The sequence below is a fragment of the Neodiprion lecontei genome, chromosome 1 (genome assembly GCF_021901455.1).
Source record: "Neodiprion lecontei isolate iyNeoLeco1 chromosome 1, iyNeoLeco1.1, whole genome shotgun sequence".
Classification (NCBI taxonomy): Eukaryota; Metazoa; Arthropoda; class Insecta; order Hymenoptera; family Diprionidae; genus Neodiprion; species Neodiprion lecontei.
In genome coordinates, this window is record NC_060260.1 from 22824988 (window position 1) to 22850043 (window position 25056).

The 25056-nt window shown below is 37.4% G+C and overlaps 1 protein-coding gene across 3 annotated transcripts; it reads right to left on the bottom strand.

Annotated features, from left to right (window-relative positions):
* Positions 1-871: 871 nt before the first annotated feature.
* LOC107228204 lies at positions 872-11311 on the bottom strand. Of its 3 annotated transcripts, none has more exons than XM_046736860.1 (6): positions 10992-11311; positions 9592-9684; positions 8605-9485; positions 7675-7848; positions 6511-6797; positions 872-2982 (listed from the first exon to the last, which is right to left on the bottom strand). In XM_046736860.1, exons 3-6 carry the CDS (start codon positions 9386-9388, stop codon positions 2566-2568), a joined length of 1662 nt encoding a protein of 553 aa, XP_046592816.1. In that variant the 5' UTR covers positions 9389-9485; positions 9592-9684; positions 10992-11311; the 3' UTR covers positions 872-2565. The 3 variants fall into 3 exon arrangements, with proteins under 3 accessions (XP_046592816.1, XP_046592830.1, XP_046592823.1); XM_046736874.1 differs by having other exon boundaries at positions 7675-7794; positions 10992-11306; XM_046736867.1 differs by lacking the exon at positions 10992-11311 and adding an exon at positions 9804-10011.
* Between the last annotated feature and the right edge of the window lie 13745 nt (positions 11312-25056).

Genomic DNA, 25056 nt, shown 5'->3' on the forward strand with positions numbered 1-25056 from the left:
TTGTAAACATTTTTCCACCTCCAGTTCAGTACGTTCTGCGGAACTCGTGTCTTAACAATAGTTTCGGTTTCTGAGTAGATGTTCTGTAATACGTTTTGTAACCTGTTTTCATCACTGCATCAGTATTGGCGCCGGATCTTCTCGCAGATTCACGTATTTGAAATCGATGACTAAATATGCTGTAACTAACTTAACTGCGTTGTGTGGTAGGCGACGGCAATTGGCAGCTACTTTCTACCGGACCTGAAGCGCCCACTTGCAAAACGGGGCAGAGCAGTAACAGCATTGTTTATATAACGGATGCGATATCTTCGTAGAATAACTCTCGTGAGATTATACGGTAAACAGTTGTACGAAAATAAACTGAACCAAATATATAAGATGATTTTAGTGAAAAAAGATTTTTTTTATTCGTACACTTCATATACATATATATATATTACATATTTTGCTATCAAACAAAATATCGTACATCCGCTCGCAGTATACGTATTAAATATTAATACAGAATTTCACTTCACACTCTGAAAACTATCATCGATCTATGGTTTGTAATGTGTCTTAAGATAGATATAAATATAGTTATGCGTATTATGTTACAAATAAATAAAATAAATATGGACAAATTAATCTAAAACATTTTCATGACACGTCATTCGTGTGATTTTTGAACACGTGATGTAGTCTATCTTTTTCTAGATAATTACGTATATTGATTGCTATGATTACCCTGATTTGGTAAATCACTTTCAACGAAAGTCAAGTAGCCACTGATCGCAAAGATAAAATATAATCTTCCTTTCTGATAATGTTATTCCAAACTGGGCACAAGCAATCGAGGGTTATTCCGTCACCGTCCAACGCTTTCTTCTTCTTGAACACCGTTATTTTGGCTGATTATGGACTGTGGCAAGGCGACACCTATAAGCTACCAAATTGGAACAGGTGTGGGACATGATTGGAAAATGTTCAATACAATACATTCTCAGATCACTGGCCTTTGTACATCCGCGAGAAAAAAAATGGAAATATCTTTCTTCCAGCACATTCTTGGAAAGCTAGTATTTTCGAAGTCTGTGAAGCGTGTGTGGGGTGCCCAATTTTTAAACGGAACTGTAAAACGACGCTGGCGCATGTAATTGACTGAAATTCTCAATCTTACACACTAGGGCTTTCTTGGCGCATGCGAAGTTCCCGATAACAACATTTTGCGCATGGACTTTACGCATCACCAGTGACGTCATTGGGCTGAGTTCAACCTAAAGCTTGCGCGTTTAGGTTAGGTTTCATGAAACCGGGCCTACACCTTTGGACCTCTTGATTGCCCTTGATCTACTTTTTTTAAAATTATTATATTACATTTTTTTACTTCTCAAATCAAGCTTTCCTTCACAGATGTTGGACAAAATACATGTGTCACGCATGTGGATGAGCGATATCTGACTCGTGTAATTACATTGGCGCATACGGTAAACTTCACTCTTATCAGAAATCGCCAACCTCACTCACCTTTAACTCAATGTACATACTATTTAAAGGAAATACGTGAATGATATCCCGTGTCTGATCGATCTTATACCCTTCTCTGGCTATATATAATCATCTTCAATTTCTTCTTCTAATTTATAACAGGTAAAGCATCGAAAACTGACAGAATACGCGGATTTTCATATTTTACTAATAGCTGGCGGCCGCAGTAAAGAATATTATCTACAAAACTGTTGCTTGTATAATTGAACACAGCGTTTAAAACAATTTACGTTGATACATTTTCCAGTAACCCTCATCAAAAATCTTTTGAATGTTTTGAAGATGTTTTGAATGTGCTCGGATCAAATGAATATCAAAAAAATTCTTTTGACGATACTTTCTTCTCTGTTTTGCACGAGAAAATCATACTATTTGAAAGAATATAATCGAGCTCTTAGAAGCAATACTCTTCCTGGAATCTTGACTAGAGCCATATCCACATTTTGTATGGCCCTTATATATTCATTTTTGACTGATAATTTCTTGAGCAAATTTGAAAATAGTCCACATAATCGAATGGTATGGAAACTGCAATTTGATTTATAGTTTTTGCTAGATTCCTACTGATTGTGTAACCAAAGAATTTGGCAATGTGGATTTTCGTTTCCACTTTTAGAGTTCACAAATTTTTCGCCTCCAATTAGCGGGGTCTCTGTAGCTTGACGATAATCTCAAGGAAAGTAGCGTTTTCAGTTTGCTCACTGGAGCAATCGATAATCCAGTCGTAAGTAAAAGCTACAACAGATTTTCTTTCGGTGACATGTAAGTAGCTCTACGACGTGCTAATAAAAAGAGACGAAAAGGAAGATGGTGTGAGTCACGAACACGTCTAGCTAACACGAAATTCTCCTTGTAGTTTCAGACTTCTGTGATTATGAGAGATCCGTAAACCCATTGAGTAAACCGCACTGCTCAAAGTGTGACCAAGGAACGCGGATAAAATTAAATTCAATGAAACACACCTGTTCCACATATTTTTCCTGCTTTCTACATACATCATCTACATCCTATGTGTTACGCATGACTGCGAGTCGGTTATATTTTTCGAGCTTGGACTAGCTTGTTTATATCCTGATACGTGGCAAGCATCGCTTGATTTTGTCCCGAAGAACTTCCTCGGCTTGCGCATTCCGTGTAAACTTCTTCGCACTCAATTCCATCCTGGCCGTCTTTTGCCGCTTTCATGTATTTGAAGAACCTCAAGACATCCGGGTTGTCTGATGTCGGTTTCCGCAGCTCGTTCAATTCCTTCGAGAGCTGGGCTGAAACGAGGTTTGAGTACGGCGCGTATCGTGCCGGACTTCTGTACATCGCACAAATCGCGTACTCCCTGCACGGTTCGGTAGAATGCCCCAATCTACTGAAGACAGCATCCAGTCTTGACAGAAGCGGTGAATAAAATGGATCGTAGTTTGTCAGTAGAAGAGAACTTGTGGGAATCTCGTGGAAAACCTGCAAACAAATTTCAAATAAAAATAATTTATAACTCACTTGAGTCAACAGTTGATATAATGTCACAGAATTATAACTTCATATCGAAACGCACAGTTGTTCTTACAATGAATCATTTCGTTAATTTTTTGCTTTTGCAAAAAGTGCAAGTTATTATGATTATCCCAGAAATACAAAGTTCAATTTTCATGATATCTCCACGATCTGAGGTCTAAACATCAGCTCCAACCGTTTTCAGATGGATTTCTAGGTGCGTTCGTGATCAATTTTTTTCTGATGATAATCTCGACAACGAATTAACCGATTTTTACGATTTTGGTCTCAATCAACGAAGTGCTTCTTAACTCGGAACTGATTATATTTTAAGCTGGATCGGTTCAGTAACTTTCGAGTTCTTTAAATTACAGAAGCAAAGATAAAAATATTTTATTTAATAAGGGTTTGATCTCGAAACGCACCTGAGCAAAAATTTCTTAAACCGGCCCATGAAGGTCAAGAGGATTAATCAATTGTTTTTAGTAAAATTAGTCAAATCCTTAGGCTAGCTCAGCAATCGAGTGACAAGACAGAATTCAAGAAATATGACGTCTCTTTTACTCTGACATTGGGCTGGAAATTCGGTTACGAGTTGAAGATATCTTCCGTTATTCAGTGGAGGCTTTAACCATCCCAAAAAATCCTTGATTCCAATGTTTGAAGCTCGCATTTAGTTATAAACGCTTCAGCTTTGCAGAAACCGGACATGCGTTGAAGAGGTGATGATTTGTGATACAAATACGTGAAGACTTTACGAATTCGTACATATCAAAGAAATACACTATGAAACACCGAAAAGTGAAAGGTAAATCTTTCTTTTCAGTAAATGTATGTATAGTTATTCGCAGAAACATGTATACGTAATGCGCAAATCAACTTGCCACATTCGACAAAAATTTTTTGCTCTTTAATTCTTCCCACTCACTAATATTAAAAATGTCAAATTTGACGATCGTCCCGATCCGACAGTGACTGTCATAGACAAGTACTTCAATGTATCTCATGTCAGTAACGAGATAATTTACACAAATTGCCGATACATGTTTTTGTATGAAATTCAATGTTCTACAAAAAAGGTTATCAATAATTTTTTGAAAACTCGACTCGTTCAAAAGTTATTCAAGGTTAAAGTTGAAATCACGTGAAAATTCGCTTTTTTCGAGATTAACAGCGAAAATACTAGACTTATCACAAAATAATGTGAACCTTTCGTAGATAATTTGATCCGCTATAAAATCATGTCATTCAATTCATTTTCAACCAAAGCAAATTTATTCTTTGCTAAAAAAAAGTTGCTTTTAAAGTAGAATTATATGTATTACATATTGTTCCTTGTAATAATTACAAAATAAATTTTCTGAAGTTTGAAATTAATTGAATCGCATGATTTTATAGTGGTTGGAATGCTTTACAAAAAAAAACCCACAACATTTAGTAATAAGTCTCGTATTTTCGCTGTTAATCTCGAAAAAAGCGAATTTTTACAAGATTGCAACTTTAACCTTAAATAACTTTTGAAAGAGTCGAGTTGCCAAAAAATTATTGATAACCTTTTTTGTAAAACATTGAATTCCATACAAAAATATGCATCGGACGTTTGTGTACAATGCCTCGTTACTGAGCTACAAGATTCAGAAACAACAAAAATTATTTTCGGGTACTAATGAAATGGAAAATTGCGTTTAGGAATCACTAAATATTAACATTGAGGGCTCAATTTATAACATGCGTCTCATTTTCTCTTCCTTCAACTATTAAGCGTGTGACTTTGGAAAAAAAATACAGTCCATTTTTTTGGACCATCCTAGTATGTATATCTACTGTTGTAAAGTGAAAATGATGTATTCTTGAAGTCTTACAAGTCTGTGTTAATAATGCATGAACCACTAACATCGGATTTATCTAGATAACGAAAACTGTTTACTTTTTGTAAACCCAATATCATCAAAACTACCGAAATGTTCAGAATTCACCACCTGTTGAAAACGGGTCTAAATGCCAAAGACGGTCATAGTTAATGCACGCGTGCCTCAAAATTGCTCACCAACGAGCGTGTCCTAGCATCCATTTGCTGAGCATGGCGTACGATTAAACATCAGGCGAGTAAGGCGATGTTTATTGCACATTTTAACAGAGTCTAAAAATTACATGACTCGCATCAAGCATTGCGTCGTGAGCGGAACGATCTCGGGTCCTACAGTAACCCGCGTCCTGCCGTGAAATTAGGTTTGCCAGAAAATACTTGGCCCTACACCTGAGAGATGCAGCAGGCCTTACAGACAAAACCGGTTCCCAGTCCGTTGACACGTGTTTTTTTTTTCCTCCAGATTCCAAGTATCGTCAGGCAGCGCCCACAGTGAAGGGGTGCGCATCGACTGAAGTTTTACACATGGACCCAAGACGACCTAAATACCAAGCGAGTGAAAATCACCAGCTCAAACATCCTGGCAACATGTATCAAACCTTCGTTAACGTTCAAGAAACATTTGACCATGAACGTAACTGCCGGGGTGACTGCGATGAAGAAAAACTTTAACGCGGAAGGAATTTTCGTTTCAGAAGCATATTACGGTACGAAAACATCCGTCGTGGACACCCGGATACGACTCGAGTGACGGTGACTGTGAATACGTAAAGAAGTAACTGAATTGATATTAAAGAACCAGTGGGGGCTCGACCGGTAAATTCTCGAGGATGTGTCTGCGATTGAATTGCGGAGTACGTCGGGCCATTCGAGTGATTGAACCGCTGCCCACTTTTATTAGGGAAAGTGTCCCACTTCAATACAACGACGTGCCGCGATGCTCGGTCTTGAACTTTTCAAGCATCGCTAATTAGCCTCGGACCGGCATAATCTCGATGTCCATGACTTTGATCCCGCAGATCCGCGGAAATTGAAGATGAAATAATCACCCACCGCGCCGCTAGTCGATTGAAATTTAAACGGAAATGATGAATTTTGTGGTCAAATGATTCTAAAGGTGAACGCTGCGGCGTTACGTTTCACCTGAAATTTCAATCAGCGACACTTTCGTGCCACTTACAGCAATTATCGCGAGTTAGTTGGCCGTTCAATATCGCGAGTGAAGTGGCCGCCGACCGATTGAGAGTAGTCAGTCGGTGCAAAAAATACCACACAGTCGCCGAGTAGAACTTACAATGAACCAATATGCTCGTTGAAACGAGTACAGAACGTCGCCCATAACTAGAGCATACAATCTCCATCGTTATAATTTTCTTCCAAAACATACGATACGCGAAACGAAACAAAAAAAAAAAAAAACTATAATAATTTGGACGGTTTTTACTAGCTATGTACATATTAACTATCTGTTACGAGTAAAATCGAAGTCTCAACACAGGCGTGCTCTGTGAAGAATACAGTCCATGACCAGACAAAATTACAGCCTTCGTTTGACAAAATTGAGCTATAACGAGATAATGGTCAAATCTAACCTGTAGAATCGTCGTGATGATAGTAACTCAAATTACCTTGTAATCTTGCCGCTTGGTAGTCCCCTGCATTGAATTCCTTGAGTAGTAATTATCCGACAAAGCGTTGCCATACGATATTCTTTGATTTGCTCCGGGAATACCCATGTACTGGGTCTCGCTCTGCAGCACACTCGGATGACTGTACATCGCCGATGCTGGCAATGTTCCTATCGGCTGATTGTTCATGTAGTCAGCATTGTAGATGTCCGCATTATCCTTGAACTCGAAGCTCTCTTCTGGTTGATTTGTGGGTGTCTGTGATACCTGCGAGAAGGTTGACACGCCTAGAACAGAGCAGAGATATTTTAGATTTTTGGAAAACAATCGCTTGATTAGATCGACCCTTCGATGGATGGAAGTTTATTTCACGTACGTTCTAACGAATCGATGCAAGATTTATTTGCATGAAATGTTATAATGCTATTATAATTGTAATAATGCAAGAGATTAGAAAGGCTTGAGATCAATCAATTTCTAAGGTGTATTTTGAATTTCGCATTTATGTAAATTCTCTAGAACCTATTGAATAATCAATTGAATAGCAGCTCGTTAAGTTTCAGTGACACTATTCAAGTGAGAGCATATTTTTACCGTTAGTATAATTTTAAATCCCAGTACTTCGTCGATACTGATCGAATTCTAAACTTTTACTGGTACAACGGGTTGCAGCTGAATGTCACGCTCCCGATAAAAAGGTTAAAAACTTTTGTAACCTCTGGGAGCTCGAGTGCTCAAATCATTCGTAACTGCATACACTATATTTCGTTATACAAGAGAAATTTCTGATTGAAATTTATGTACGGTTTCTATTAATAAAAAATAAGGTACCGGGTACAAAATAAGAATGAAGTTTGTTGCTGTAACCAGAAACCTAATGTGTGTCACTATTCTTTTTGATTCTTATCAGTCATACGATATTTCCTCTCACTTTCGCGATAATTTGATGGTAGTGTACCTAATAATAAATTGATGCTGAGGATCTAACTGATGAAATGTAGTAAACTAAACAAACGCATTTAATATTGCAACGACAAAAAAATGTAGTATCAACAATTATAACCGCACTAAAACATTTTTGTAATTATGAAAAAGACATTCGAAATAAGGTAATATTAGCAAATTATACTTAATAGTATATAAGTGTAAGAGTTGTGAACTTGCCTTTGCCGACGAACTTGCCGATCGCTCCAATGATGCTGGGTAAAAACATTGCGATGAGAACGCTCTTAACGATCTGCATCCCAATGAATAGCGGCATCATGAGCTTTTTGAGGCCAAATGCTAAAAAACCAAGCCCGAACCCTGTTAAAAACGAACTCTTTTCCTGAAAAAAAGCTGAAAGCAGAAACACCAGCCAATTATAGCCGCTGTTAGTCCATAAGCCATGCGCCGCGTGAGGTAGGTCGATATTCATTCGTTTCGCCATACCATCACTCCCTTTGTCCTTGTACTTGGATCAACGTTGTATGAGTTTTTCTGGGTTTTGCGTATGATAAGCTATAGCGGTGCAGCCATGGGGTAAATTTTAATGATTCCGCCAAAAATTGATGAGGTTTTTGAGATGTCCATGTGATTGTGTCAAAAATGTTGTGTGAATGCATAATTTCCATTTAACCTCAAACCCTGTAACCATAGTCTAAGGCGTACGGATCCAAGCTATTTGCCAATTGTGATAATATTACCAACTTCTGATAACGCTACACAATGCTTTGTCATCAAGTCCATCAAGTTTCAATACAACATTACTTAGTTATGTGCGAATGAATGCGGGCATGTGTTACTTTTTGATAATAATATTCATTATTTAACAAGTGCACACCTGATGTCCAATATGTGAGCCAGTTATAGATGAATCAGATTCATTCGCGTTACATCCAAAACCAGGAATCTTAAGTTTTTACATGAATCTTAATTATACCACCTCCGTTTCCGGCCTTACACGACTTAATTATACACCATGCAAGGATGGTCGTTGCAAATGCACAAATAATATACAGAGACACGGAACAGAGTAGGTTGCACATATATTGCGTGGCTAAGGCTGACAAAAGTTTGCAACGACCACAACCATTGCTATAGTGTTACACTTACCACCAAAAAATGTTCGCGAAGCTCTTGCTAACGACAGGTCGGACGGCATTTTGAATTTCAACACATGCTGCCTGGCATACCGTGAAACCTTGTCGACGACCGAGTTTTCATTGCCACGGACATCACTCGTCTCGACGGACCTCGGATTTCTTACGATCTGAATGAAATCTGTGACGTTGTAAACTTCAAAGTTGGACATCTTCTCAATCAAGTGTCCAAAGTCCGCCTCTAGGCAAGCTATTGATAGCGTCTTATTGCAGCGTTGATTATTTTTGTCACTTTTATCCTGAACCGTTGTCTCTTCTTTGCCTAAATAACTGTCCGTCCGTCGGAGGGAATTCCGAAGATCATCAGATAAACCGATCGTTTCTGTTCCACCCAATTCACTTTTTTCCATAATGTTGCTCTTCTCCTTCTGACGTTCAGCTCCCAGCCTCGTGGCCTCACTTTCATGCAGTGACTTGACATCGGTAAGAATAAGATCCGATACATCTCTGTCAAACTTCGAAGGCTTCCACGGTAAGGAATGAAAATCTGAGTCGTTGTGATCTGAAGCACCATCAAGAGAATCTTCTGGCGACGGCGTCTCCTCAGCTCTGTGATTAGCAAAATACTGATCATTGTGAATTACGTTTTGTTCCAGTTTATCCTGGTAATTAATGCTCTTTGGAATTTTCACACTGCTCTCTATTGAAGCCTTTGAATCGCGCAAGGTCGCATCTTGGCCGCTCACGAGAAGGGCTACCACTGTCAGCACAACACTCACGCTTAGTCGAAATGCCATGCCTCCCTTTATTTCGCCCTTGACGAATTAACTAACAGCTAATTTTCCTCCAAATTGCGTTGTAGCATAACTACGATCGGTAGATCTTCTGCAGTATCTTGAATGGGGTAAAAAGTAAAATATACACATCGTGATAACCGAGATATTTCGCAGAGATACGAGAGAAATTTTTGTCGATTGAATACTAGTGGCTTCTTGCTTACCTCTCAACCTCGTGCTGTGGGGAATTCCTTGTTCACCTCCAGGCAATTTAATGCCAAACTGATGGAACCGTTCTCTGTATCAGGGAGCTCTGTCTGAAATCGGTTGAAAAATAACAAACAAAATGAAAAACAACAGGTCTGATCGAATTGGGGGACTTGCGAACCGGTCTGGCTCGACCCAGAAACCCGAAAAAACAAAAAAGCGACTTCACCAGTAAGTGTATGGTGGCTGGTATGTTGTACAGGCGATGCTTCCTCGTGGGTCGTTAACTTCCGCGACACGTTTTGATTCTAGCGAGGAATAGCTTATGATATAAACTGGAAGCTTCGTACTGGTAAGAATGAGCGGAAACCACAAGACCGGAAAGAACTGACGGTCAAACTATTTGACGGGGACGGTTAAAAACGCGAGTAAGCTTCTTTCGCGTTAAGTGGGGGATTATTATAGGGTTCATGATGCCGCAAGAAGAGACGTGGAAAATTATTCGCGTCTGAACGTGGCAGCAATAAAGGTAACCGAAAGTCTCAAAGTTCATGTGTATAATTAGCAAGTGAATAGATCAGCTTTCCAATTGCATATATCATTTTTATTTTGATGCAGCTCAACTCGACAATCGTTTACTACTTTTACCGTGTTCTTTATGTTCCAGCCACGGTGTATGAGTCCATTGAACCGTAAAACGCTAGAGCAATGAGACTGCAGCTTCGCAATATATATTTAACCCTTTGATCATTTTTACGATCTTTATACAAACCGTGATCGCTGAATTAACGAAACATTTTATACTGCCGTTATTCGTGCCAGATGTTTTTATTTATTTATTTTTTTTTTTCAGAATGCTACGAAAAGAAATGCGTACAGAATTTGAATTGCCTGTGGTAAACGGAATTCGATTAATAAATAAGCAATGGCGAGGTTAAGGCTAGAATCCGCAAGCCCTCCAGCGATTTGACGTCGGTAACGCCGGTCGCATTATTTCTGGGGCACTCGCCCAAACCACCTCTCACTTGATTCTTTCGAAATTACCATTAATTATGAGTATTCTCATTTCTGTTCCGCCGAATAACCGAACAGTATTAGATACATTTGTTAACTTCTGGGTATTTCTAGGTCGTCATAATCCCGGCTAGAATAGGTGCTTCAAATAGTTTTCACGTACCTATGCAATATTATGCCGATAGTAATTGGTTGAAAGAAAAAAAATGGTAAAGCTGACCTGGCTACTGAATTACCCACCTTGCATAGTATGCCCAAACATGTTAATAAAAAGAAACCACACCGCGAACGTAACCATGGTGGACATAATTGATCTTTGACTAAACACCGATCAGACAATCGCGAGACCGATCATTCAGCTAATCAAACATATTTCTTGGAATCTACGTGATGTTGTACTTACCAATGATGTTTTTATGAAGAATTCTCAGCAGCAACGGAACACTTTTCCACCGTGCATGCCTCGCACCGTCAACCGGTCAGTGAGGTTTTCTCGATGACACGCGAGTCCGGTAACAGTAATAATAACTAAGTTATTATTGCTAGCTGATAAAAATCCGTATGATCACGTTTTGTCGTCGGTTGAGATTCGAAAGGCTTGGAAAATCGGCTGATTATGCTCGGCGGACGACGCGGCACTGGCGAGTGGCGTCAGGGAATTGACTGGATTGGACGCTTCGGTACGTCCGATCTGGGTTACCCGGCCAGCCACCATCAGCGCTGGATCTACAAGTTTGTTCTCCACTTGTTCCGGCGCACCGGTGTTCCTCGGGTGCTCATACACACGCGCATAATTGTCCCTCCAAATAGAGAACCCCGAAAAGAGGTCCTAGGTATCTCAAACTCGTCGTTAATTCGTGTCTCGGGCGTTGCCTGACTCAAGATCTCCCAAACTCAAGAGATGTCTTTAAAACGTAAGAGGAGATGGAAGGAAATGAGCGTGAACCCAAGTGCACACATTTTGGAAACCTCCTGATCCAGCAATGTCCAAGTTGTAGGTAATTAGCGTTGTAACAGACTCGTTCCTGCATTGCTACCCGTGTTTTTATATACTTATCGTGTTATCCACTATTCACGTGTATTAGTATCGAAAACAAAAAGGACACTCATCATTCACCTACACTCCCACCAAAGCCGTGTAACATGGCACGCGTTTCCACTTTCCTTCTTACCTGTCTATCCAATTATATAGATTGATGGCTGGAAATGCAATTAACTGTGTATTTCGTAACTGGCATTACATCGTAATCATTCTAGAGTCAGTCCTCTAACAATATAACAATGTTAATAGCCTGAGTCTTCCCTAATCATAGTACATAATTCATTATAATCCCTAACGGAACACCAGTGTAGGGTCAAATATAACCTATTTGGAGTATACAAAATACTTCAATAGATTTCAAGGAAGCGTCATAATTTGAAGAATCCCATTTGTCCACAACCGTGACATGAGCTCTAAAAAGGACATGGAAAGAATGTCAACTTGACCTTGAATTTCTTCTTTACACCGCTCATACCTAACATAAATACAACTTATTCTACATTGTGAATAGGCTGCAATTATATCGATCCGTATGTTATGTTTGATAAAGCACCAAGTGTACAGCAAAAACCATAAATTGGTAGAAAAAAATTCTATCCACAGACTATTACGAAATTATATATTGCTTCGTAAGAAGGCGACGATGTTATGGACTAAGAAAATATATTAAGCGCGTCAAATATCCCAGCACTGCAACCTTGTAGTATCCTGCCGAGTAGTGGTGGAAAACTGGTTCTCTAACGTCGTCAACCTCTCCTGTTAAGTTGCAGGATAACTTCGACTGATCAATGACCTCATCAAACTATACGACGAAGAGTGAATCGGAGATTGCTTGGAATGATGTCACGCCATCGTATCCTGAGGACAATTCTAACCAAGCGAATAATTCTATTTCATTGAAGACGAAGAGAAGCTTCGATTAACTAAAATTGAATTTCCAAGTTTTTAGAATAAAGGCGCTGGTATTATAACAATAGCTTTTGACAGAGATGCTGAAGCTTCGCGTGTATCCCGCTTCATGCAACTCGGTTACAACGTTTCATAAATTACAAAATGTCAAACATAATATTGTACAGTAATTTCCACTGTATTTTTTAGCCTGTCCTGTTCTCCGCGCGTATGATGTATAATTAAAATAATTCTAGTCCCGATGCAGCTCGATATAAATAAAGGAACTGTGGTCGACTCTCTTGTAACGTCTTCATACAAATGTCCATTGTTCAAGAAGATGCGGTGACGAGATTTGGGCTCACTTATCGCGAGCGTGAATCGTGAAAACAGTACAAAATAAAATAATTAACACCAGTCAAACACACCGTGGGTAAGTTGGTGCGAAAGTATTCGCTCGAAAATTACAACTGATTACCCGCAAAAACGGTTTATGGTTGAATGATACGACCCCTTACGTGGCTCGGTCAGGCCCTTAGTCATTGCGGTATTTAGCTATTTTAAAGGGTCGAGAGAAATAGATCCTTGAAACAATTGACTAGGTTTTATTCATTATTCGTATCAAGTACATTCAAATCCGTTATGATAATTCCGCTTGTCTGTCGGTCTGCTCCTCCTCCTCCTCCGCTGCAATTGATACGGTTGAGAAAGTTTATGAGTGCTAGTTATTACATCAATGTCCAGCAATTCCTCGGCATATATATGCGAGCAAATTATAATTTTTATTATCCGTACCTGTAGTCAGTGGAGGGTAATAAAGTACTCTTCAGTCCGCAACGAGGCAAAATACGACACGATGGTCAGCACCATATCACCAAATGTGCCCAATCCATTGGGGGAAATCACGGTAAACTGCAGCCTACAGGTAACAATATTGAATCGAAGGATCGATGGACGGGTTGAACCGATAACTGTTTTTTGCATCGGCAAAGTTCACTCATGCACGCAATCACCGGCGCAGGTGCGGAGATGCGTACAATAGAAAAACACGAATGACCAGACCGTTTTCAGTGGGACTGACAACCGGTCAAATCTGTTAGTAGGTCAACCGAGTTAGAGACCAGCGAACGATCGACTCCACAGAATGACCTTGACCTATAAGTGTTCCGGCTCGTCGTTACCGGTTAGAGAAATGGCCGTTGTCTGTGATGTCTACTGTGTGGGCGGTTCCCCAAGAAGATCCAACGATGAGTATTCATGATGAATGGATCGGTTATTTGTGACCGCAGTTGGTCTGAAAATTGAATTATTCGATCATCGACTTTCAAGAGTGCAATCGATCTGAGGAGAACCATGTCAGAGAATATTATCCGACAAATTGCGTGCGCGCATGGTTATTCATGTAGTGATTATACCGTTTAATTCACCAATTTCCAATTTCAAGCGATTGTGACTAAAGTGGAACACGTCGTGGCATTCGAATGTTACTAAGACTGTAGACGTTCTTCTCAAAAATGGTTACCAGGTCAGATATTTTAGCAGATGCGTCAGTGAACGTGAAATGTATAGATCTAACAGGATAGTACAGCTCGGAATTCCAAGGCTTTGTAGGAATTAACAGAATGGGTTCCTCTGATTGAGGACTCTCGGCAATTCAGAGACTACGCACACATTGTACATACACGGTATGTGACATGCAAGACGAAGCGAGTAGGTTCTTCCTGTTATAGGTATGCACACAGCGCAAGGCAAGACAGGAAATAGTGTTCTCTTTCTCTTTATTACTTATTTGACGCATTTCAAACAGTATTCGACATTTCTTTGATTAAAATTTTACATTGTAAAAAAGTATAACGTGAAATTTCATCTATATTACAATGTTATACGCTACACGAGTAAATATCACACGAGAATCAGTCAAGTTGTACGTTTAAAAAATCACTGTACTCATAATATCAAATACAGAGGGCAGTCCACGTCAACACAACTATCTATAGCCTCCAACACTTACATCGTAATTTTGTCTAGACGTAAATACTGACATAAGAACTAGTTAAAACTATGAATGATTGGTCACATACGCGTCAAGTAAAAAACCGCAACAGATTTTTTGGGTCAATCCAATTGTGAAATTGTATCAAATTCATTAATGGTTACATAACTATTATTATTTAAATAAGTATTGTTGAACTCTATGAATCAATAAATTGGACGAAAATCACGTACCTTACATGTTTTCTCCGATTCACCCCGCCCGAACTGAATTAAATCTAGCGGTGGAAAAATTTTTTAAACATATTTTAATTCTGTATCTTTAAACTAATTGAAAGTTATATTAGTTTTTTGACTTTTCCTAAACCTATATCAAAAGTGATACCTAGAGATGCATGTAAGAATATCATCAAAGCACTAGTTTAATCGCGTCATATAAATATTAAGACGCATTTCTGAATGCTTTATTTGGTATGATCCACATGCAATCGAGTACTCTAGCATGTTGCTCTATTGCTGTGACTACGCCACTGTTAACCTTAAATTACGGTAGGTTGTTGCGCTCACGTCACAACAATAATTTGTTTTCTTTCAGACGCACGATACTGCTAAAAAATGATACGGCCAGTAGGAATTCTATCGAAACTGTTCATCAACGATAATGTAGTAGTGAGTATAAATGAATGTAGCGATGAAGATTGAAAAGCATCGTTATGAGTATTACGACATACACGGAGCTGGCACTTTCTGCGGATTGATTGATCAAAAGCAAGTAATATGTTATATTCGTATCGCAATTTAAGCTGAAATAATTGATAATCCAAATAAAACATTTGAAAAATCAACGAACGAAAAAAGTTTGATATATTTTTCCCATATTAACGATTGAGCCATGGCCTCAAAAAAAATCTCAAAAGAGGCGGTGATCAAAGTACGAGCAAAAATATGTATGTCGAAGTAAAAGCTGTACCTGCTTCTTTGACGTTACGCCGCGCTATATTGTTTGTCATCGATAATAAACGAGTTTGATTTATCCGTTGAGAGTTGATTTATTGTGAGCAGGGCTATACACAGAATTGGGTGTTATGGGATAAGCACCAAACGTAGTCGCAGTCACGGGATTAAGGGAAACTTGTTGATAAACAAGACGGGTACCGATTACGGCAGCGGAGAGAAACGGCAGTCGAAGCCGAGCCTCCAGACAAATCGGTCTTGATCATGGACACTGCGATTTCGTTGATTCCGGAAATGAGATGGACGGTGTCACGAACGATGGGATGAACGAGTCTCCATTGGCTTCGACATGTATATCACTTGTTTCGGAACGAAGCGACGTCCGCGAATCATTTGGCGAAAGGGGACTTTTGACAGGTCAGTTTTTGATTTTTTTTTTTTTGAGAACGACGCACCGTTTGAGAAAATCTGAACAAATTACGGAAAATCACATGAAAGCAGGTGTTCATACTCTGAAAAAAAGAAGGTGCTAACTTTTAAAAATCCGTCTAAAACCAGTGATCCAAATCTTAAAATTTTTTCATCGAATCGAGGTTGATATCAAAAAATCTTTAAAAAATCTTCAATATCTGCACAAGGATCTGCTCGATCTATGACTTTTTTCAAATTTTTTTGGGGAGAAACAACGGAGTTATCGCAAAACAAAACCGAAAGTCACGTTTTTTGCGATAACTTCGAGAAAAAATTTAGTTAGAAGGCTGAAATTTGCCATGGATTAGCTATTTACTAATACAAAATAGGTAGTCACTTGCAGAATCCGTTTCGACAAAGAGCACTTTTGGAATGCTTACTCGGTTATGCCCTTTGATATTCTTATTACCGTCCGTATTAAATAATATAATTTATCAAGCTAGAGACCTTAATTAAAGTATTAGATAATCCCAAAACATATTAGTCATTCATAAAAAATATTAAAATAGGAAAAATATTTGACAGTTTGTCGGAATAACATTTCTAACACGAGAGTTTAGAATCCTCCACTCCTTTCAATTATATTCTTTGAATACATTGCTTTTATTGCAAATATGTTGTACATATTAAACAAATATATATATTTTTCATACACGTACGTTAGGGTGTTTCAGAGAAAAATAATTTGTGATTTGCTACCATAGTAGTGCAAATCTGTGCCATGACGGCACCCCGTAAAAAGTATTGCTCTTAGTTTTTGTTCCTTTTTTTTTTTTTAATCTGTGAAGTATCGTCAATAATCTTCTTCTTATTACTTACATCAATCGTAATATCAAATTACGTTACAAAGAAGACCCACATTAGTAATATCAAGTCTTCGTTTGATGTTTAATTAGTGTATCTGACAACTTTTCCATTATTAATTCAATCTCATAAAATAGTTCTTATTTGATAGGATAAGGACAATCAGATTACCGGTTGATATATTGTTATGTTATGGATCGTGATCTTTGGGTTGAATATAAATGTCAGGAAAGAAATAATATTGGAAGTGCTACAACGTGTTTTTTCGTAGATTCAATAAATGTGAAAATAGTGAAAAATCAAGTGAGCGCGATATTCCACATAACGCAGAACGCTCATCTTTCGACAGAATTTCTATTTTAATCTGAATAAACGTTTTGGAGGATGCCATGGTGGAAAATTATAAATTAATTTTTTCTGAAACACCCTAATGTACAGATAAACATATGCAATACTTCTTTTTTTTTTGTCACAATAAAATTATAGTATTTTATTCTTCACAATATAAAAAATTTGAAATAAGTGTTAGAAGAATTTATGAAAAAGAAATTGTTTCAATTATGCAGGGTGGAAAATGAAAAAGCAATTTTTGATGTTTGCACGTGCAACGGATGTCCATTACAGTGAACAAGTAATTTTTTTTTTTTTTTTTTTTGAGTATACAACTTTGCAATAATAGGTGCCAAGCTTATCTGATTTTTCATGGCATTCAGGACTATTATAGAAATAGAACATTTCGTTCCAGAAAAAAATTTAGTGTCAAATAGCCTATAAAATTAGGCATGAGGACTAAAATTACACGAGTCTTTTTTAAACCACTTCATCTGCACTTTTTCGAATAGACAACATATTCAAGTGAACGGACAGTCTTCAGTATAAATTTTCTTTCAAATAGGTCTTGGAACTATTGACAGTCCTATACCTGAAGAGAAAAATGTGATGAGTAAAACTTTGGTTACAAATTTTCCAAATGTGTCCACTGAAATGGACAAAGGTTCTGAAAGGGTTAAACTCCAGCAACTAATAATCTGTTTATATGCAGATGCACTAAATAGTATTACTCTCAAAATTGCAACCGCGCAATTTTCCATAAGATAGTTTTATAGGAAGAATATTTTTAATTTAAGCATCGCGACTATAAATTTCGATCACAGTTCAAGTCTACAAGAATGTATTTGAATGGAAGTTTTCATGGTTCTAAAGCATTAGGCGTGTGACGATATTATAAATTCAAAAGTTCCCGCGAAATTTTGCTTAGCACAGCCATCTCGATTCAGGCGTCAGGCGGGAGAAACGGCTTAGCATTTGAAAGAGTCTACGGGAAGACGCCCAACCAATCGGTTTATAATTCCAGGTAGTGATTGTTCAATCATTGTAAACTATAATTAAAATTCACTTAACAAATCTACCTCGCCAGTAAACATCCGTACGAATCTTAACGAGTCAGTCAAAAATAAAAAACAAAGCTAAGTTACGAGATCCAAGGATTCAACAATTTTTACAAACTTCTTCGCATTACGGAATCGCCGTTAAGAAAACTCAAGAAGACCGTGGATTCCAAATTTTATCAAAAGATTCGCAAAATCACATGGACAATTACACGACGAAGCTGCTGCCGAGTATTAAATCAAGGGATAAGTGGTTTTTAATACATTTATGACTGACCAACTTTTTACATCATCACTATAGACAATTTTATGTCCCAGTGTGAATTTCGGCGTATATTATCTTAATTTATTCGTGGATGTTTGGAAAGAATGTGTAATTTTAATCGTTAGAACAATGGACAGGATTTAAAGAGTTTTTATATGTTATTCATATTTTAGTTATATTTCATCTACATTTTATTTATATTCCCCTTATATTTTATTTATAGTTATTTTTTTCCATTTATAGTCCACGTCGTATTCATTACCGGACTCGTAATTTTTTTTTTTTCTTTGTAAGCCTGTCCATTGATTTCATATTTTTTCTTTTATGTTGACAACAGACTCAAATTCTTCACCGTCCCCTTATTGACATATGTTTTTGACCTCCCACGTCATTAATCAGGATATAGGCAAAAACAACAATAAAAACATTTATTTACAGGGGAAACGATTTCTTTATTTTTTTCCCTCCTTCGAATAGACAGTGTAAGGTTTAAAACATACTTTAACAATTCAAGAAATCTATAAAATTCGCACAAGCTAGTGCATAGATAACATCTGCGAAGTTTTCTCAAGTACTATGTAATCTGATCGATTACGGCCTAAATTAAATCGGATATAAATTCGAGTAGCTCTCTGGAGCCTAAAACTTATCAGTTGTCGAATACGTAATCAGTTTTCGTGTGTGAATCTCCACTTATTGACCCGTTTCAATCAGTCATCTCCCTCAAGGAGTCGTAACGAAAACTGTTTCACACGAGAATGAAAAGCATTGAATATGAAAAAATTCGTAATTGATAGCGACGTTTTTTTTCACACCCAATCCTTTTATCCATTTCAATTGACAAGAACATTTAAAACCTATCACAAAGTTGTCCCATCTCGAAATTCCAATGTCACTGATATTTTTTGAAAACGATACATGTTATAATATCACAAACTCATCGCTGCATTTTTTGCTCTCATCATTGGAAAATTTTACCTTATCTTCGACAAGCAGTCTTAAACGAACAATAAACACGATTAAATGTACCCAGACTTTTCGTAAAATGTTTTTTAAAAATTGTACCAAATAAGAGACATTTTTATACAACTATCGCATTCTCCGACTCGAAGAATTATCCTCCCATCGCAATTTGGAGGAATCATATATTTTGTTTGACGAATGTGGCATCAAATCTTTTGCCTAAATTATACCACAAGTTGCTTCTTTTTGCGCACAAAAACTGTCGAACGAAGAAATTTCTCATACGCATGACTTTCTACTACGAATGTAAATATCATAATGCTGAAATTGTGACATCGTATTCATTAGGATTGAGGTCAAAAAATACGTTAACGGTCGCAGAATACAGCCGAAAATGTGTAACTCCCGCAGCCTTATCACACTTTGTAACAGCGTTACATGAGGCTGCACTATAATCTCTTTATAAGAGTGGTATTTTTTTTACCAATTCGTGCCGATAGAATAAAATCAAGATTCGTGGTAATGAATCGTCCGAAAGTATGTACGCGTAGACCAGCGAGCATTAGACTCAATTGCTTGCATGAAGTCGTTACCATACTTTACGTATGCAAACGATACATCGTATATTCCTAGAGCCATTTACTAGTTTTTCATAAAATTTATTCGGAATTCACGTAACCAATAACTTAAAGTGTCTTCTAGACCTGAAATTCGAACGAAATGGAACTACCCGCTTTCAAGTCAAATGTAAAAGATGAAGGAAAGGGATTCTTCTTTCTTTTCTCCTTCTTCTTCGTCACAAAAGGTTGACCTAGGAACCACGATTACAGTTGAACCGGTCTACGAGTGGATTCGAATTGAAATTTCAACCTCTGTTAGTTTTGCACAAAATCTGACGCTTAACGATAAAATTATTGATTATATTATAAGAATGGTGTCAATTACAATTTCAGTCTAACGCACAGACGTAAGTCATTGAAATTCAGCAGGTGGATTCGTCTTACGGAAATCTTGACCCCTATCGGGTCCTATTGATTGTTTAAAAAATCAAGCGGTGCATACTTATGATCCGAAAGCATGAAATATTTGACACAAAAATTTATTTATGAAAATGTTAAGCAGTGCGATTATAGTGTAAAATTTTTTGGTACAAACCTGAAACGTAGCTTCAGATGCTTAAATGCTATCGCTCAGCGGGAAATTTAACAGAAAACTCCTGGCATCGGTATATTATTAATATCTTAAACTATGTGATGTTAGTCACATGTAGGTCTTATTGTCAGGTTCGTAATACCTGGCTGTACCCCTAGTCTAGTCTAGAAGGCAGTGCAATAAAAATATACGTACGAGTAAAACTGTGTCGTTATTTGTTATCGAAATTAATCGACAATTCAATTAATTAAATATTAACCCTCCACATAAAATAATGAAACTTGGCGCAGTCGTGCAGTTAGTGAACGCGATAGTTTTGAGAGCGAATAAACACAGTACCGAAAAAGTGTATAGTGAAATTTGTCAGGTTAAACGCTGCAAAAATGGATACAATACTCGTATATTCTGTTAAACTTCCTCCAGACCTTGACCTTTAGAGTCAGAATGCAGCTACAAAGTTTCAGTCATGGTTAGAAACATTTGATGACTATCTGGCCGCAATTGGACACGACGAAGCTAGCGATAAAATCAAACTCTCCTTACTTCGCAACATCATGGTCGAAGAAGCATGCAGTGTCCTAATCACAATTCCAATGAGTGACGAAGAACGCAAAGTGCATGCATCAGTTACGAAAAACTTAATGAATATGTAAAACCCAGGGTCAGTTTTGAGAGGAGTTTGTTCTGGGGTAGGAAACAAGCTGAAGGCGAATCCTTTGATCATTTTTCAACAGCCTATAGAAAATTGAGTAAAATTGTAATTTTAATGGATCAAATGCAGCCACAGAAACACATGAAGAAAAGGCTTCACGAGATAAAGTTGTCAACGGCGTAAGAGACAAGTCACTACAAGACAGCTTGCTACGCATCGACAACCTGACACTTATCAAGGCGGAAAATTACTGTCTAATGGCAGAGTAGAGTAGACACCAAGCTAAGCAGACGGAGACCTTTGATGACCACGCAGCAGCAGGATCCAAATCCATTCAAGAGACAGATGCAGTCAGAAAACGTGAAGGAAAGCCCCAAAACTTCAAGAATTTCAAACAGAAGCCAAAAACATTCGAGTGTACCCGATGCCAGACACAACATGCCATCAGATAATGCCCAGGGTTTGGTAAAAGATGTTCAAAATGTAATAATATGAATCATTTTGCTATTGCTTATCGTGTAAAAGCGAAAAAAGTTGTGTCAAATGTAGAGGAACATAACGGAAATGATTCCGATTCATCCGTACTGTACTGTAATACCATTGATAACGTTAAACAATTCGTGGTTATGTTTACCCTGAAAAACATAGTAAAGTATTAATAGGTGATAAAGATAAGAATAATAATGCTTATTTCGAATCTAAATGGTTTGAATTAATGCAGGTAGAGGACAAACGTATAAAAATAAAACTGGATCCGGGATCAGAACTTGATATTATGCCACAAAGTTTTTTCAAAAAAGTGGACAAGCAATTCCAGACGAGGCCAACAAATATGCAATTCAAAGGTTTTAACTCTTCGAAAAGTAAGCCAAAAGGTATTGTAAATTTATACTGCAGAACTGCAGATAACGAGACCTATTCAAACTTTCTGATAGTAGAATGGAATTGTCAAATTTTGCTAGGAACGCCTGGTTGTCGAAGACTGTATCTGATACGTAGACTTAATCCCACAAAGAGATTAACTAATACAATGCAAGTGCAAAGTATCAACTCAAATAGCTTAAATCAAAGACAATTTTTGTCGATAAATAAAGAAATTTTCCAAGGATACGGACAATTTTCGGATAGATGAATCATAATGATTAAAGAACAGGTTGGAGAAATAGTCCATCCCCCATCCAGAGTGCCATATGCGCTCACAGAACCATTCAAAGCTGAACTTCAAGGCTTAGAGGTTAGAGGTGCCAATGAAAAAGTATATGTTATGGACAAAAAAGCATGCATCAATAGAATTGTGATCATAGAGAATCCCGATAAGAAATTAAAATTGTGCTTAGGTCCCTTAATAAAATTATTACACGAAGACCAATGGTACCATATAAATTAGAAGACGTTGCGCTAAAATGTAAAGGTAAAAATATTCTTACCACTTTGGATATGTCGGAAGGATTACACCACATACTACTCGATCCGAAATCATCGTGACTTTGTTGTTTTGCTACCCCATTTGGTGTATACAGATATAAGGTATTGCCCTATGGATTATCGAATTCTAGGGACCTGTTTGATGAAAAGGTATTGAAATATTTTGGCAACATTCCTGATGTTTTTGTGTGTAGAGACAAACAATCGATAATTCGATTAATTAAATATTGACCCTCTACATAAAATAATGAAACATAAACCTTTATCGAGGGCTAAGAACCAGACAGGCATAATCACTGTTTTTTCAACCAAAGACAACTATGCTGCCATAAGAGTGTATCTGCAATTTTAACGTTGGAGCTTTGTAAGTCGCAAATTCAAACGTATTATACGAGGAGGGTGAAGGGGGGCGCAAACCATTCCATAAACACATCAATAAAGTTATTTGAAAAATTATGCGATTCGAGGTTTATAATTTTTTCTAATTTCATTTCGGGTAAAAGGGCGTAACCAAATTTTTTCCAACATCACTTTTGATGGTGAAATCCAATTCTTACAGCACTTGTGGCAACGGTAACTCATCATATATACTTGACATGGCGTAGCGTGAGCTCCCAAATATTGCGCAGCCATCACGTAGCCGTATGAAAGGATTAATGTCGAAGACTTGCAAAAAGTAATTAAATCCAAATAAAAAAACATTTGAAATGTAAAACAGGCCATCAAGTACTAAAATTAACAATGAAAAGATACGAAAAACATATCGTCAATCTCCGTCGCGAAATCAGGAAAGAATGCTAAGCGCTACGATCTTTCAACGCGTATACATCGTGAAGTCGAAATTCGCTGTTACGTGTAGTAATGGCAAAATATCGTTCCAAAATCTACGTGCTTCGTGAACGCATTTCGTTCTTTTAATTGTACCTTTTGGCAACCCTTTTATCTGATCTACGTAAACACCAATTCTCAAACAATGACGCGTACTAATTACTAGGAACTTCGAGCGAAACTAGCTTGAAGTCGAGTTTCATATATGAATCCAGTAATTAAAGAGATTAATGGACAAATTAGTACGTCAAATACCTACGAAATAAAACAATAGGCTCGAGACTGGCCATGAGTCAGCCCTCGAACTTGCCGTTCTCACACTGCAGGATCCAAGTTCATAAAGAATCAAAAAGAATTATATCAAATTCGAATTTCGAACTACAAATTCAGATTAGTGATTAACGATTTTGAAGCCCTCGGATACCAGATTACATAAAAATATGAAGTTTTTTTTTTTTGAACCATTATAATGGGTTCATCATTACAAATTTTTGAAGTCTGACCTTCGATTCGGTGTCGGTGACCCAAAAATTCTCCACCTAGTAATTTCTACAAAAATCGGAATATTTTTAGATTTTTTTAAAACATATTGGATCACCATTTTGGATTTGCTATCTGAGTTCAGATTCGTGATTAACGGCCCAAAAAACCTCACGGTACGAGTTTTCATTCAAGTCTACTCATCCATTCTCATGATATCATTTTTATGTGATTTCTTGGAATTTGATTATTTGAATAATTGAAAAAGTACAAAACAGATCAAGCTCAAAATCTAATAAGTTCTCAGTTTCGAAAAGTCATGTCGATTAAGACCAAAATCATTAAAATCCGGTAACTTGTTCTCGAGATATCGTCGTACAAAAAAATTAATCACATGCGCACACACACACAGACGTCCATCTGAAAATGAGTGAAGGTAATTCTCTAAACTTAAAAACACGGAGATCTAGTCAAAACTTAAATTTGATTCTGACGATCTAATAAACACCGATTAAAGTTATTAAAGTTATCCTTTTCTTGTAGAAGAGTTCTGCTGAGAGTTTCATGCCAGCGCTCTTTCTATCAATATTATGACATGGAACTTGGCTTTATTTTCGGATTTCACCGTGGAAAATCTGCGATGAGTTTCTATTTCATTTTCTGCCCAATCCAATGGCTACTCCATACTTGACGATTTTTTTATATCTGTAATGATGTGCAGTGTACTCAAATTCCTCTTCGCCTGCCGTACAGGCAATTTAAGTTACAGAAAAGCAACGCAGTGTGCATATACTAGTGTTTCTATACGTTACTTTGAACTTAAGGCTAGCGTCTCCATGTAAAATGTTCATTCTCCGATCATCCATTCTCTTATAATCAGTTACGCACGTGTTTGGCGTATGCATAACTTTATTACATGACTTCACAATTGATAAGCATATATTTGAATAAGGCAGTTAAGTCGAATAATTCAGCCTTGATATAAATCTGACAAAATTGAAAATAGAACGTTTGAAAATCTCCTCGAATATGTGTGATCCAATTCAATTTGCATCCTATGAAAATGTAAAAACTGCACAGCTTGTAAATTTTCAAATACCCTTACTTGAGAAGATAGAAGAATAACATTTGGACCTGTTGCATCCTTTCTGTAAGAACCAAAAT